Here is a 16393-nt window from a genome sequence, read left to right on the forward strand (position 1 = left end):
GTTATAGACTGAGAAGGCACCTTCCCTGTAGGCCAGCTTACGAACAACAGATTTCTGCGGCAGGTGAACCTTCCTCAGCTTGTAGACCCAAAACTCTCTGCATCATTCCACGATCAAATGAACAAGAAACGGTGCAATTTTTTACCCAAATAGAGTGACAGAGAGCTGTTTTTTTTTTTTTTCCAATCTGCTTTCATCAATATGTACCATGACGAGAAATTTTGGCAGATAAAGGTGCAGACTGCAAATCCCTTATTTCATTGAGAGACTCAAATTTCTTTTGTTACAATTTGAATGAAATTTTGATTGCGCTCGCTTACACTTGTATACCTAAACTTGAAATGTGCATGAACCGTAACTCTAATACTAAGTACACCATCTGATTCTTTTCATCTTTCAATGTCCAAATCTGGCACACATATAGCCTCCATGTTTCTTCAGAGTTTAATTTTCGAATTAATATACTTCATAAAAAAACAAAAGAATAAGTTGCAATCAAGATAAACACTACTTCAATATATCTTTGAAAGTATATTTTGGTAAAAACTTTCTGAACATTCAATTATTTCACCAACATTGGAGCCCTGTTTCATCGCATTCTATGATCACTGTTCATACATACCGTCTTAAGACAGGATAAACCTAGATTCCAAATACAACTCTAAAATCACAGCATATACCTTTGCTAATTAACTTCACTAATTAATTCTTCAACTTGGAAGAGCACCAAAGTTCCATCCAATCACAGCCATAATTAGCACAAATTAAATATAACAGATAGGTCAAGGAAACATTTGTTGCAAAATGTTTCAAGTATAATACATCTCCGGGATCACAACAAGCCGCTCTAGGACCAAGACGCGATGGCGGAAAGATTTAACTTAAGGACCTGAGTCGAGTCGGTTAGAAATTTTATAAACTTATGGCTGTTTTTTTCTGTAATATTTTCAACAATATCCATGTAAGGATAGGGTTAAGAGAGGCTTGGGCCTGAGCTTGGATGTATGTTAGGTTGCAAGAAATTTGTGCTCAGATAAGCGGAGGCAACAGTTCAGAATAATATTGGTATTACTCGATGGACAGCTTAAATCATTTGCTCAAGGAATACAGCGAAACAACAAATAAGGCACCATATGAAGGAAGCCATTTGCTCGCCACACAACTTTTGGAGGCACCTACCATCACAAGAACACACGTACCCTTTCAGAAGACAAGAGCGGAGACCAGATGAGCAAGGAGTACACCCCCTCCCGTTCCAAGCCAGTATTGGACACCTCTGGAGCACCCGCTATCATAAGGGGCGCTGTCCGCCAGTGGATTGCTGTCGAACCCGAAGGTCTGGCTCACCCCAGCCATGGGCTTCCCCTGCTGAGTGGAAAGAGTGCTCGGCTGCGGCAGCTGCTGCTGCTGCTGCCCGAAAGGAAGGTTGTCATCGCCGCCAATTGGAGCGGCGAATGGAGGCCTCGCCGGGGCCAGCCCGGGCGACCCGGGCAGCCCGCACCCCTGGTTGGCACGCGGCTCCTCGCTTGCCTTCCATGCCAGCTCTCCTTTCTTGTCTCGGAGCCACATGTCTCCCTCGTCCACCAGCTCCAGAGTCTCCAAGAAATTCTCATCGGCAGACTCTGCGTCGTCCGTGGCCCAGGCCGAGTTGCTCCCGTCGAAGACCTCCAGCCCGTAGTCGTCGAACACGAGGGCGCAGGTATTGGCAGTGCTCACGGGGGCGCACTCCGACTCCCACATGCTCTGCTCGGTGCTCGTGTCCTGAACCTGGATGTAGCAGAAGTCGCTGCCGAAGCCTCCAGCACCGGGGGCGGTCTGCCGGCGGAGGAGGTACGCGGCGTACTTGCCGGAGGGGGAGGTGATGAAGGGAACTGTGTTTTCTTGTGTGCCTGGAGGGATGCTCGCAAGGATTTGCTGCTTCGTGGTCCTCTTGATTGTGCCAGATGGAGCGGTGGCTTGTGCTGGTGGTGAGACGAGGAGAGATGAGAAGGAGAGGGAGAGGATGAGGGAGGCGAGGAACTCCATTTCTTCTTGCTTGGAATTCAACACATGCGAGAGGAGCATGGGATTTAAAGGAGATCAGATTACGGTAGGTGGAACTTTTGCAGTGGAGTTGGAGAGATCTAATTATACCTGTTCCAATAGTAAGGGGATTAGGAGGTCGATGCCATGCCTATTCAAGGTTCGTAGTCGTACTAAAACGAATAAAAAAAAGGGGTAGGGGGAGGAAGGGACAAGCCCAATCCCGCGTAGCAGCCCCCGCCCCGCCAGAAAAATGTTCGATGCGGGCAGAAATGGCCGTGTGTTGGGCACTCTGACCGGTTTTACTCGTACCCTCCCCACCCGTGGGCCCGGCTCAGCTACTTCTCTGAGCTCTGGCTCGAGTCCCACGTGTGAGTACGTCACACCCGGCACCATCCCGGCTACTAGCGGTTCAAGAGCGGTCCTACACCACAAGTCCAAGTAGTGGCCAAATTAGTGAGCTCCGGTCCACAATTTAATCATCGCCGCAGCGATTCGAACTTGAGACCTTATTATTAGAATTGCTGCCCAGTACCACAGGCTACCACCTTGGTGGCAATAAGGATACTTCGTTCCATTAAATAGACAGTAAGAATTCTGAAAATAATATTCTAATGTGTAGATGCTCTGCATGCATGGCATCTGTGTATGTGTCTTTGTAATTTTGTGTGCCTGCATTTGTATGGATATTTTGAGGATCACATAACATGCGTTTCTTCATCGACATGTGATCATACACAGTCCCCAAGTTTTAGTGACAACATATAATGTTATGGAAGGCCTTATTTCACACTATAGTTATTCAAGAATTTAAATATTATTTTTATGTGAGTAGATGGAAATAATGTACGCATTAAACCTTTATGTTGTCTCACAGCTCAAAAATATAATGCTGTTGAAGTCTGGTTTAGTCAAACATTATATATTATTTCAACCATAATAGCAACAAGCATGATGTATACAGTATGATTAAGAAAAGCTCCTAAAATATATTTGTTGATTGATATAGTTTGTCATGACATTATAACAATGAATAATAATTTTGATTCAGAAGTTATACGGACACGGCGGTGGTCTATGGGTCAACTTAAAAATTAAAACTTTATAGACTAGGTCGTGGTAAGCTTGTCTGACCTGAGCTTTTATCAAGTTGGAGAAGGATTTATATATTTTGAGAAATCAAATTGATTTATTTTATTTACTTGGCATGTCTGCCAATCAGCTGTGATCAATGATGGCCATTTTAAGCATGCTTTGCTTAGACCGAGGTTGGACGAATACAAGCTTGAGATGATTGTATCAAATATGAGTTGGTCAATTTCAAGTTAGAGCAATAATTTTGGCAAGCTTACTTGGGTAACTTTAACTTGGAACTTATGTGGACCATTTATGTCCTTCTTAGCTAGAGGTCTAGCGGGCAAACTTATGTCTAATTTCGCACTGCTATGAACTGGATATTTGGATTGGGCCTTATAATTTTATTGACTACGATAAATATCCTTTTCCTGAATATACAGCAAGCTTGTTCTCTTGCACCTGCAATATAACTAGTGTAATTAATGAATACACACATAAAAAAGAAAAGAAAAAGTAGGCAGGGGCAAAAATGATAGGAAATTATAAGAAATTAAATACTTTTCCCAACCCGCTCGAATAAATATATTAAGCACTTTGACTCATAAGTATCAGTTACATATCATATGTGTAAGGTGAAATCAAATCCAAGGCCACAACAACTTCATGAGAAATTCAGGCATATGAGTAGAGAATTCAATTGAATAAAACTCATTTTACGAACATGGGTTAAAATTGCAGGTGACGTTTCCAGGGCCATATGCACCGGAGTTGGCCCTTCTGAACCTTAATGCCGTAGTGAGAGCCTGCCTAGAGGACCCAAGCAAGGCCCGGTTCATGTGGTCTATCACACCAAGTGTGGGGTAGAAGAAGCTCAAGCTATCATACGAGTTGAGAAGAGCTGCAGTCCCTTCTCTAAGCAGCGTCCTGTAGAGGTCTCCCCTCCCTTGGAGTCCTTCCCACAGGGTCATGTTCATCCCGTACCTCCCGGCGGCGATAGGTCCAAAAGCCATGGCGACCCTCGTCTGTGGGCTCACCACCTTCCAGTAGCACTTGAATTGTGGCATCATCCATTTACTAGCAATCAGTGTTCGCAAATTAGTAGCGATCCAATGTAAGATTAGGAAAAACATCCTAATATTGAATCTTAATATTAACACTGTTCATCGCAAAGCAAAAAATTAAGCAAACTAATGTCGAATTCTAGGACCATTGAGGGGTTTTCAGCTTATGCAATGTCTCCTAATAAAACGTTGCTACTACTGGTTAAAATGGTCGGCAGCATGGCTACTCCCCTGAAAGCAAAATTCTTAACCAATAATTGGAAGAGGATGGAAGCCCAAATGCTCGGTTCGGACATTGATTCAATAAAAAAGTGGTCACAACTGAGATGTGTTTCTGCCTTTCCCTACCCTACCAAGAACCACTCAATGCCTGACACGCCCTTCTTTACCAGCGGGCCAGGCGACGCACATGCAGAACGTCGGTAATGTCAGGCATGGAGCGGCGTAATTCCCGGCTGCCTGGTCGAACCCAACGGCTAATCCCTCTCCCCTAAATCAATATATAACAACTTAAATATTTTTTTTCGTGTTCTTCGATCATATATAAATATTTAAGATCTCTTCGACGAATAACCGATCTAAGACCAAACACATGTCCACACGGTCCTTACATTTTTTTTTTGCTTTTCAAGCTCTGATGTTTTTGTCGAATTAAGAGTTTAAATCTATTCAAATTTAATCACAAGCATCATGACCGGTACACAGTCAGCCTCTATGAACTCTTACGAGATTATTTTCTTAGTCTACATAGGCTATAGGCAGAATTTGTTTTGATACCATTTGTTCCAATCCGATAGCCCTATATAAATATCCAAAAAAAATTAAGCGAGGATTCAATGAAGAACTATTTGTTGGTGATGGAGAGAAGGAGAGAATGGGGGAGACAGGTGATCGTACTCGTAGGAGCAGGCGGAGGCCTCCAAGGAAGGGAGACCCGGTGGCCGTCGGGGCACAGGTGGCGGCGGCGGGAGCCGGGGCAGCATCGGCGTCGGCGACGAGGGAGGGGCCGAATCGCGCGGGCAGAATCCCATGGGCTGCGGCGGCTGGGACAGCAGCGGGTCCACCGTGTACATGGCCATTCCAAACATCCGGAACATGAGGGTCAGACCCCGCGCCGGCCCGGCCCCGGCGCCGCACCCTTCCGGCCCCCCCACCACCCGCGCGTAGCAGCCGCTCAGGTCCGGGTTCCCCTCGAATCTCACCGTGTAGCAGCCCAGCCAGTTGGTGCTGTCTTCTTTGTACGCTGTCATTTGGCCGTCCGCTCCTCCGCACGTCACCGCCACCTTCGCTCCTGATTTTGTTTTGAAGCAGTAACAACTTGTTCTTAAGAACATAACAACATGAACTTTAATTTATCTTATATACAGTAGCTGGGGAGAGAATGGTGGGATTTATTTTACGGTACCATCGAGAGGATAGTCGAAGAGGCTCCAATGGCCATCTTTGCATTGGTCGCAGAAGACGCTCCCGGTCACCATTGTATCTGCGCCTACTCTCAAATCCCCTCCTATAAACATGGCAGCTATAGCTGCCAATACCCATGAAAAATCCTTCGGGCGACTCATCGGAGGAATGCGAGTTACAAGAATGAGAAAGTGAGGATCTGGAAGCGAATGAGCTAAAGATCACAATCTACTGCCAGGAAGAAGAAGGGGAGAGAGAGAGGTGGGAAAGGGGTTTTGGTTAGGGAGTAGAGAAGCGAGGGATGGTGGGAGGTGGGGATGCTGCGGAGTAGCGTGGCGAATATAAAATGGGAGGATCCGAGAGTGAAATAATAAATGAGGTTCGTGTGCTTCCAACTGCCCCCCTCAACTGGCGATATTGTCGTGGAGGGGCTTCCCCTTTGCGTTGGGGCTTTTTGAGATTTGATATACTCGGCGGCGAAGGCAGATCTTCTACAGCGAAGTCAGTCAAAAGTTCGTCTTTCCCCATTATAGGAGTTTTTTTATCTTCAGATATGACTGCATTTACTTCCCCATGTAAATATAATTTAGTTTACACACGAGGAGCGAAAACATGTTTGGCTACTGCATATCTACACTTGAGTGAATGGTGCAATTGAGAAGAATAAACAGTTCCAATCCAAGCTGTCCTGCTTGGATCAATGTATCCTCACAGAAGGCAGTGCATAAAAACGGATCAAGGTGTCAACATGGATCGATCCCACAGTCCGATCCGCACTGAACTCACTGGATCCGAACATTAATACCCGAAGATCTGAGATGAGAAGCACGAGTATCTCCAGAACCTCGAACTGCTATCAAATTCTAGGAAAGCTGCTGTCCTGCTTGTCTTGGAGAGCCATGGTTTTGCTTCATGATGTGCGAGGGCATCAGATGGCCGCACAGAAGCGTTCCACGATTTGCCTCCATCGTGCAGCAATCTCGTTGATGAGAAAGGCAAGATTACTGAGGTCCCTCAATAGCATGAGCTCCCCACATTGTTTCCATGGACGAGGAAATAAAACCAGAGAGAAATGCGCCATTTATGGACCTTGGATCCGTGGCTAGTGATTTCCAGATAACGCTACCTTCCAACTGGCCTAAAACATTTAAAAGCCACGTCGTTTTTAACTACTCGCCATCACATTTGTCCATGGGAGAGGCAATTCAGGATTACTCTCATAAATCAATTTGGAGTGGTCAAAACCACTTCGGATCTATTATACGTAGCCTTCGGAAGCAAGATAAATCGCATACTGATCGACTAGCTGTTGATGAGCATTTCGTTGGAAGCCATGATTTTCCTATACGACGTCTTTCTTGCTCTAGGTAGCAAAACAATTGGTTTGATGATTATTATTATTTCAATGAATTAATCAATGTTTTATAGGGCCATTTAAACCATAATTTGAACTTATAAATCTAAGGATGTCGAAGTGCGCTGATTGCTTCTCTCAGGCAATTTATAATGCCTCCAGTAATTATATTAGAGGTGAAATCCAACTCCAATTATAACGGTGAGGCTTTGGAAGTTTAGAAGGAGGGCAACCTACTACAGATTTTGAGAATGGAAGAGCAAAGTGTGCATTGGTAGGCCTCTTAATATGATATCTTGCCTACAGTACTGTGAGGATCCGTGCGGGCGTGTGTTTAGTCTCACATCGATTATTCGCTGAGTAAATCTTGGGTACCTATACAGGATCAAAGAACCCAAATAATATCTTCCGACTAGCCATTTTGGGTGAGGTCCTGGATTGTTACAAATGGTATCAGAGCGGACCCGGCCCATAACTTATGTGGACTAGGGGACACTGCAGCATGGATCCATTGGGGCTGACCATGGGCCAATCATGGTGTTTGTGATTAGATTTGAATAGATTTGAACTCTTAGCTTGATGAGGACGTCAGGGCTTGAACGGAGGGAGTATGTGAGGACCCGTGCGGGCGTGTGTTTAGTCTCACATCGGTTATTCGCTGGGTAAATCTTGGGTACCTATACAGGATCAAGAAACCCAAATAATACCTTCCGACTAGCCATTTTGGGTGAGGTCCTGGATTGTTATAAGTACACCAGGGATGTTAAACTTTTAACGGAAAGCAAATTTCTTCTATTCCTTTTCGTCCATCAAAAATAACTCGCTTGGAGGAATTTGCCACTGGCTTGAGCCGTAGATGATCTGCCCGCAGTGCTGCGTACTCAAATAACCCCCAGCAGGGCCGGCCCGAGCCTTAGGCGACTGAGGCGGTCGCCTAAGGCCCCGGGCCAAAGGAAGGCCCCGGGAGGCTGACTAAAAGGAAGCAAAGGCCCCATATAAACGGGATCAAGAGCTGGCTAAGAATCTTCTCCCCTCCATCGGTGGAGAGTTTCCTGGCCTGCAGAGGGGCAATTTGGAAGTTGGGGACAGTAGTTTTGTTTTGGGTTGGGGGGGGGAGAGAGAGAGAGAGAGAGAGGAGGGATTTGGTTGGCTTGATAGACGCCTGAAGCCACTCTTACCTTTCATCCCTTCTCTTTTTTGGTTTTGGTCTTGGTTTTCCTTCCCTCACACTACTCCTGATCCAGCTGGGCCATCCGGAAGAAAGATAGGGGGATTGGAGATGGACGTCTTGGAGGGTGGAGATTCTTTTAGTTTTCTCCTCTCGGTTTCTTCTCCCCTCTTGGGTGGTAGAGAGAGAAAAGGAGGGAGGGGGTTGAATGGCTGCTGTGCCGTGATGTTGCAGTTGCTGCTTGGGTACTCACTTGAAGGGGAGATGGTGGGATGGGATTTTTATTAATTTGATGGAGTGAATTTCCCATAATGACCCTACTTTCTCTTATTGAGAGATTTCTTTATGGACAAATTTTTTCCTTACCTTGACCATGAAGTGCCATGGGATGACCTTTTCCTATCCGGCTCTTGCTTGACATGGTAAACAGTATTTCCAAGTATTATCTCAGTTATTTAATCAGTTTCATGGCCCTTCATTTAGAATAATTACTTTTATGTGCTTCCATTCAAGAATTATATTAAATTGAAAAGGCTTCTTGTCTATCTTTGTTAGATTCATGGTTGAAATAGTGTACTTGATAGCTATCTATTTTCATATATTTTTTTTAGTATTTTATATTTATTAAAAAAATTATTATTAAAAATAAAAGGTCTCATTCATTGGATTCGTCTTAGGCTCCAGAATGTATTGAGCCGCCCCTGACCCCCAGCCATCTTTGATATCGTCGGCCTGCATGCGGAAAGAAGAAAAGCCGTTCTCACTTCGCAAGGATGATGAAGTTGACGTTCCTCTACCTCTTTCTTCACCACCGCTGCTTCTTTGGCGGAGCTTATGTTTCCCATCCGTCAATCCATCCCGAATTTCCAAGAAGGAATACACTGTATCGCATTACTGTATTGCATTAATACGACGGCCGTGTACCCGTGAACATCAGCTATCTTAATCCGTTCGCATGGACAAGATAGGGAGATGGCTTCATTGAATGAGATCTGACACCCACTGCACCCGACCTTCAAATGGCATTAGGAAGAAGAAGGAAAGAGATTGCGAGGCAGGTGAAAGCGCAAGTGCCCATGCGGAGGAAAAGCGAGCGGCTCACTTAGTCTCAGCATTAGATTCTCATTCGTTGAATGCTTTGACGGTGGAAGTTGGGAGCATTTACACGACGATGATGGTGGTTGCAGCAGCAATGGAATGGGCCTCTCTTCCCATCTACAAGTCAGGCTATAAATGCTTGGGAATTACTCTCGTCGCTTCCTGCCGTCAACCGACTCTCCTCAACCCTGTCCACCGACCAAGCTCAGCAGTACATGATCCAAACACAGGAATACAGTTTACAACGCGAAGCATGGATGGCCGCGATCACATAGGGAAAAACATTAATGGCTTTGGTCGCCCGAATAAATATATTGCTGCTGAACTTTTCATGCCTCCTCTCTCAACACAAAAACAAAAAAATGTTTACCCATGTAAAAAAATACAACGGATTTTTTTTTAAAAAAAAATACTGCCAGCATTTTTAACAAAATTTTTATCAAATATCGACATAATGTCGCAAATTTATATCATTGATTAATTGGCAACGTTTTTTTTATAAACCACTAAAAATTATTTTTTATAGTATTTTTTAATATTTACTAGTATTTAAAAATATGTAAAATCTTTGGTGGTAAAAAAATAAATAAATAGCAACATTTTAATGATGAAGGATAACTGATGACATTTAAATAATGTCTGTAAAATAATATGAAGGAGCTGCACCATCTCCTCCTCAATGTTGGAGTAACACCTCAGCTTCACAAACGTCTCTGTTGTCCTCTCCTCCCTCACCATGAGAGATAGATGGAAGGAGGAGGTGGTTTCTCGTTTACCGAGATTTGAGGTGAGCATGAGGCGTTCAACGATCATTAGAAAATTTAGGGCATGAGATTTCAAACTCTTGGCGTGCGCGCGGGAGCTGACTTTTTAATAAATAAATTTATAGTTGGTTAATACTTGTATATATTATATTTCTATTATATGCCCCTACAATATATATTGTATTTATTAAATTTCCTAACTTAATAATATTAGATTATCAATTTTAATAAAAAATTATAAAATATCAGATAAAATTTAAATTATCAATATTTTATTTTTATACTGCTAAAACTATATTGCTGCTTTATTAAATTATTGTATTATTCTGAATATGAGCTGAACTTCTCACAGATACATTTACAATAAATTGGTATAATAAACCCAAATTTATCTTTAAAAAAATATTAACTGAACTGCCTGATTTTGCTCTCTTTTTTCAAACAAAGAGTGTGTGTGTGTGTGTATTAACCGATGATGAACAAGAAAGACAACCTGCGGGATTTCGACATGGATAGATTATCAAATAGCACATAGGCACATCTAGATCAAATTGCTCTGTAATAATAAAGATTATGCCTAGCAACTAATTGGTTATAGAGGATGGTGTTAACAATGGAAATTTTATGGGCTCCCAACCGCACAGTCATCCACTGGGAAGCAATTGGTTGTCCTAACAGTTGATGCACTTCGTTTGAAAGACAGATTTGCAGCATTACAACCAACAGCCAACTCCATCCTCCTTTGTTCTACCTAGACTTGATCATCAAGTGGCTCAGCCCAGGTTCGAGCCAGGCCCAACTCAAGATGTAACTAAATTAATCAGGCCCAAGCCCTTCTCAGCCTAGCCTCTAGGCCTACTTCTTAGGCTAGAGTCTGGTACTTGGGTTTCGGGCTTGGGACCGAGTCTCGGTATTCCACCGCCGCCCATCCGCAAGAGCAGTTGATCCAAACTCTATCGTCGTCAATTCGAGGCTGTGACAATCCGAATGATCTTCAATAACCACCGAAGAGGGTGAAGCATCCGCTGCCGTAGCTTTGAAAGCTTTGGAATCTAGATGAGCTCCGACCGTCATTGTTTGAACTTGGAGGCTGCCACTGAAAGATCTCCAGCGAGCTCAATTTGGAGCACTGACAGCGAGGGATAAGCACTGCTGAGAGCTGCCGATTTGAGCATTGCGAGATCTTGATCGGCTTTTACAGCCATTGGTTCCGATTTCGGAGCGAGGAATGTAGGTAGTGGGAGATTGAAGCTATAAGGAGCGACATTCTCCACTTCCATGGAAGAATCGAGAGAGAGAAGAGACGGAGGGAGATGAAGGCAGCGGCTGAAGAACCTTAGCCACCTCTTTTCAATTAATCAAGCAAACCATTGTTCAAACCATTCGAACCAACCACTTATAATACATACATACCCACTTTTTTAAATCTAGGCCGGGCCAAGCTAAGACTGGGCTGATCTAAACCTAAGTCCGATCCAAACAACTGAAGAACTCATATTTCAGGGCCGGCCGGCCCGTCGGATTTAAAATCCATACCCAAGCCTTTGCGAAAGGCTTCAGGCTTTTAAGCAAATCCGATGACCCATCTGGCTCGTGAACAGATCTATTTCTACCTCCACTCTCGCTGAAATAAAAGTTTTAATCTTTAGCAGCAATATAGCTAGGGTAATTGGATGGGCAGACACTTCCATTTCAGCACTCATATGATTATGCGTAGGTTTAGCGACATAGCATGGCACCCATTTATCCCAAGTGGAATGCCTCGCACTCACACGTGAAAGAGGAATAAAGGAGAAAGTCCAGCACAAGGCGGCATCAAAGCAATTTTCGGCTGTAGCCATTGGGCTCAAATGGTAGCCTAAAACACCGGCATTCGAGGTACTCCAGTAACACAACAAAGAGTTCGCATGCAAGCTATAAGGCCGCACGGGCCATGGCTATCAGGCTTCCATACTTTCTTGGCAACGACGAACATATCAACAAATTACTCATCTAAACAAGCTTTTCCTTTTAATAAGGTCAACCATGGGGCACTGCTACAAGAATTCAGAAACCCACAAACAATTAACCTGGCTACCTACCTGTCACTGATTTCATAACAGATTTCTTACAAAGGTAGCTTTTGGCTAAAAAGTACTCTACCAAAAAACCCAAATGGCCAGTAAGCGTGTAGTTTAAGCCCGCGAAACCAAGCATCGCTTCAAAATATCCCTAGATTTTAAAACATTACACAGCGGAGGAAAAATGTTGGGCGAAACTTAAATACGTGCCGCCATTACACCACTATGATGCAAGAAGGAGCATCTCAAGATTTATCAGCTGCACTAGCACAATCATTAATAAGTTTTATTAGGCTTTTATTCCAGTTCAAAACTCGCCAGAATTCAGGAAAGTATTATGAACTTACAGGAGCTATATTTTGTTGCATTTGATGCGTGGTTGCAACCCTTGCATCTATAAAAACCCAATGATGTTGCTTCAATTATACATGTAGCACAACAAAATTTTAGGCTAATAAAACTAGTTTAGCACAAACAATCCTTGAAAACGAAGCCTATTCAAAATGGGAATACCAGCCAAAACAGACTTTAGGAGCAGTAAATTTCCTTCAAGAAGTAATAGCAGTACAATCATCTATAAAAAAATAATAAAAAAAAGGAAAAAAAATCTCAAATAATCTAAGCAAGGTATAGAGGAGCAAAGGCGGAGGGAGGAAACCAAATGCTATACTGTCGCTCTCCATTACATGCCAGCCTACTAAGATACTAATCAAAATGCCTACCAAAACTGCCTTAGTCTTTCGAGGGTTACCACAATATAAAGTCGAAAGCCACAAATAATAGAAACTGTAACTGCAGAATGCCCCATCATCTTAACATTGATTGATAGTTATGAGGTCAGCTCTGCCAAAGTTCCGGCGATTACTTAGTTTTCTGGTAACATTTCATCTTTCTCTGTCCTGCATTTGAAAATTGCAGATATATTCAGCAAACAAACAATGCTCCACATGAAAATAGCGATACAAATGGGCCAAATGATTGGACTGATAAAAGAGAAGTAAAATAAATATGAAATGAAATTAAAGAAATAAACAAGTGGATATGGATGGTTTGGATATGATTCATTATGGTTAAGGGTTATTCGTAAGCACCCTTCTTATTGAATGACTTCTTCAAAACTCCGCTTTGCAATGTTGTTTAAAAGAGGGAGAGAACAAATAGCAATGCAGTTTATACAATTAGAGTTGATATAACTAGTACAAACTGTTCTTGAAAGATGGTGATCCAGAAGTGAAACTAGAATAAAATTAAATGATTAAAAAAAAGAAAAACTGTTGTGGAGCCAGGGAGATGATTAACCAGTAGGTCAAGCCAACAATCACTGCTTGGGCCTTGGATGTGAACATAAAAGATCCTTCACCAAAATAACCATAATTATAACAACCAAGCCTTTCCTTAATAATTTGGCATCACCTTCGTCGCTCCACGTTCTGCAATCAGTCCTATTAACCTCCATCCTCAGCATTATTGCAAATATTTCCAGATTATTTCCTATAAGTTTCATCAAGGAAAGCTAGCATCTTACCCTCCACATGTCCTGATCTTATTTGAGCATTACCAGACCATGATAATTTAGTCAAGAAAGCGCATTTGGTACATTTAATACATGAGAAGATTTGTCACACTGAGGCACCCAGAATCATACATAATATGGCCAAGAAGATACTGAGATCACATGCTACAATCCTTCAAAGCTCCAATCATTATAAAGTCTGGCTATACAAAAAATCAAAATTAGATTCCAGATCTGAAGAATCATCTAACCCCATTAATACACTACTTTGAACTTAATTTTGAACGCTAACTGGATGAGGATACCATTCACACATTGCATTAACTTGTCTCCACAACCCCACTAACTAGCATGCAACACTTTTTCTTATTCACACTTTCTTGCGACAATTTGTTCTTCAGCCAATGACAAGTTAGCAAAATTGAAACGAACCTAAATACAGTCTATCCTTTTAATAAATCCAACTAAAACCTGATGGAATCCCCATGCAAAATTCCTATGCAATAAAGGCCTAGATACATAAATATATGCATACACACATATCTCATGGATACCATACATACACAAAATATTACTTGCGCTCGTGGTGGAGGGGTTTAGAAGTCCCCAGCTGCATGGTTGGTCTTTTAAATAAGATCAAGCTATGCCTCTTCAATCGGCTGACTACGGAACAAATACCACATAGATCTGGGATATATAAAAACTGACTTATATATGGATGTATGTATGTATGTATACATGTGAATATATGTATATTTGTGTGTGCGTGTGTTTGCATGTGTGTCTACAATATTCATCTATACAAGCATATTACAAAACCGACTGCTAAAATAGAACCCCAACTTGGAATAGATTTCTAGTCAAAAACCCCTCAAATTCTAACCAGCTATTGGTTTACACTAGTTTAATGGCAGGATGATGATATTGGTTTCAAATGTGATAACAATGACAGTGATGCTCTGGCATTTGATCTTAACACCAGAGATGGAAACCAAAAAGTTGTGGAGTGTGGACTTATTGTAGGTCACTAAGTTGACAGAAGCCATTTTTTTGGCTGTACCTTGTACAAAATAGATAGAGATGGAGGTGAAGATGTTGATCAATAAGGAATAAAAATGAACAATGGCATCATTTACAAGATTATTTGTTCCAAACGATTATTTTGCATAACAAAGTGAATTCCCTATGAACAATATGAATTACTTATTATAAGTTCAAGGTTCAGAGATATGGATAACCATATAGCTGGAGGTACGAAATACAAAACATGAAAAAACACTTTTGAAGGGAGAAAGGTTCTTGGAGAAACGGAATAACAGCAATAGCACCTAAACTTAAAAATGACATCAAGCTCAGTCTAGCTACTTGTTCCATTCTCATAACTAGACAAAAATATATCAAATCATAATGGGAAGAAATCTCTTCTAATATATCAGTAGTTTGAACAAGGACTAGCAATAGCAGGTCAATTCAACAAAAGCTTTGGAAATACAAGAATCGCAGAACGACCTACTAGATAAGGATGATGCATAATGCTGGAAATAATTGATGGGGGAAAAGATCACGAAAAGAGCAAACTCAATTGAAAGACCATACCTTGGCAGAGGAGTAGCATCAATTGTATCTGCCTTCCTCCAACTCCTTTCCGTGCGATCCTCCGGCAAGCTACCAGCTCCGTTCCCCATCTTCCCAAATGACGGCCTTTCAGGTGGTGCCTCCTGGATTTTCATAGCCTCCAGCTTCTCATCAATGTTCTTCCAATCCTGCCCCTTTTCCGCCAGCACCTCCTCCCGTGGACGGGCGCCTCCAAAAGGATTCGATCCCTTGCTCTTCTCAGTAGGCCCCTTTGGCTGCTCTCCACGGCTTAGCTCCTCGTTTCTCCCGTTGGCCAACGGCAACGACCGGGGCTGCAACACGAGCCTCGGCCTCCCGCCGCTGCTCGCTTCCTCCCTTTTCTTCGCCCACGTATCCAAATCCGGCCCGCCGTTCGATCCCTCCCTGTTGAACTTATCAAACCCACCCCTCCTCTCTCTAGGACCGTCGAAACCCCCTCCGTTCGTCCTCCTTCCATCGGAAGGCCGTGCAGCGCTCTTGCTGGAGATCCAGCTATCCGACTCGTCGGCCCGTGAATGGGAATCGAAAAACACCCCTCCCCTGTCCCTCCTCTCCGGCGCCGCCGATTTCTTGGCCGCGCCCCAATCATCTATCTCGTCGGCACGAGAAGGGCCAAGATCCCTATTAGATCCAGAACCTTCCCCCCCATAGACGCCCCTCCTCGGCTCGTCCGAAACCCTAGAGGAGCCCCAGCGGGAATTGGAGTCGTCGCCAGAGATCCGGCCGCGGCCGCCCACGCCACCTCCGTAGGACGAGTAGCCGAAGCCGCGGGAGGAGTAGCGCTCGAGATCCTCGGCGGAGCGCTCGCGCGGGGCCCTGGGGAGGACGAGGGGATCGTCGGTGGTAAGGCCCTTGGAGGAGGAGGAGGTCCGGAGCCGACCGGCGCCATGGGTGACGGCGCTGCCGGTGGTGAACTCGGCGAGGGAGAGGCGCTGGGACTTCTTCTTCTTGGAGATCTTGGAGGCGGCGTCGAGGGAGGGAAAGTCTGCGGAAGGCTGGTGATGGTGGTGGGAGGCGGAGGCGGAGGCGGAGTCGGAGGAGTCGTAGCCCTTGTCTTCTTTCCGGGGCTCCGTGGCGGCCTCGTGCTCCTCGGCGTCCAAGGCCCATGTGCCGGGTTTCGCCCATGCCGAAACCGTTCCCATCGCCGCTCTCTCTTTCGCTCGCTCGCTCGCTAACTCTCTCTCCTTTGGCAGGCGGTCAGAGGAGGGTGGTCGGTTTCAACGTGGATTTATAGGAAACGTGGAAGGAGAATCCAAAA

General features: G+C 43.8%; 3 protein-coding genes across 4 annotated transcripts; all 3 read right to left on the minus strand.

The window, feature by feature from the left end:
* Positions 1 to 588: 588 nt before the first annotated feature.
* Positions 589 to 2146, minus strand: LOC120107534 (uncharacterized). Its single transcript, XM_039120846.3, has one exon. The coding sequence runs from the start codon at positions 2062 to 2064 to the stop codon at positions 1204 to 1206; it is 861 nt and encodes a 286-aa protein (XP_038976774.3). The 5' UTR covers positions 2065 to 2146; the 3' UTR covers positions 589 to 1203.
* A 1392-nt stretch (positions 2147 to 3538) lies between these two features.
* LOC103703993 (Pollen Ole e 1 allergen and extensin family protein) lies at positions 3539 to 6153 on the minus strand. The gene is made up of 3 exons (XM_039118651.3): positions 5566 to 6153; positions 5058 to 5451; positions 3539 to 4173 (listed from the first exon to the last, which is right to left on the minus strand). Exons 1-3 carry the CDS (start codon positions 5723 to 5725, stop codon positions 3813 to 3815), a joined length of 915 nt encoding a protein of 304 aa, XP_038974579.1. The 5' UTR covers positions 5726 to 6153; the 3' UTR covers positions 3539 to 3812.
* Positions 6154 to 12489: 6336 nt separating this feature from the next.
* LOC103703856 (eukaryotic translation initiation factor 4B3-like) lies at positions 12490 to 16393 on the minus strand. 2 transcript variants are annotated; one of them, XM_008786872.6, is made up of 2 exons: positions 15118 to 16386; positions 12490 to 12907 (listed from the first exon to the last, which is right to left on the minus strand). In XM_008786872.6, exons 1-2 carry the CDS (start codon positions 16275 to 16277, stop codon positions 12874 to 12876), a joined length of 1194 nt encoding a protein of 397 aa, XP_008785094.2. In that variant the 5' UTR covers positions 16278 to 16386; the 3' UTR covers positions 12490 to 12873. The 2 variants fall into 2 exon arrangements, with proteins under 2 accessions (XP_008785094.2, XP_088580135.1); XM_088724009.2 differs by lacking the exon at positions 12490 to 12907 and adding an exon at positions 12918 to 13499 and having other exon boundaries at positions 15118 to 16393.

This window comes from Phoenix dactylifera, chromosome 6, assembly GCF_051530095.1.
Source record: "Phoenix dactylifera cultivar Ajwa chromosome 6, Ajwa_hap1_PhDact_Kaust_v1.1, whole genome shotgun sequence".
Lineage (NCBI taxonomy): Eukaryota > Viridiplantae > Streptophyta > Magnoliopsida > Arecales > Arecaceae > Phoenix > Phoenix dactylifera.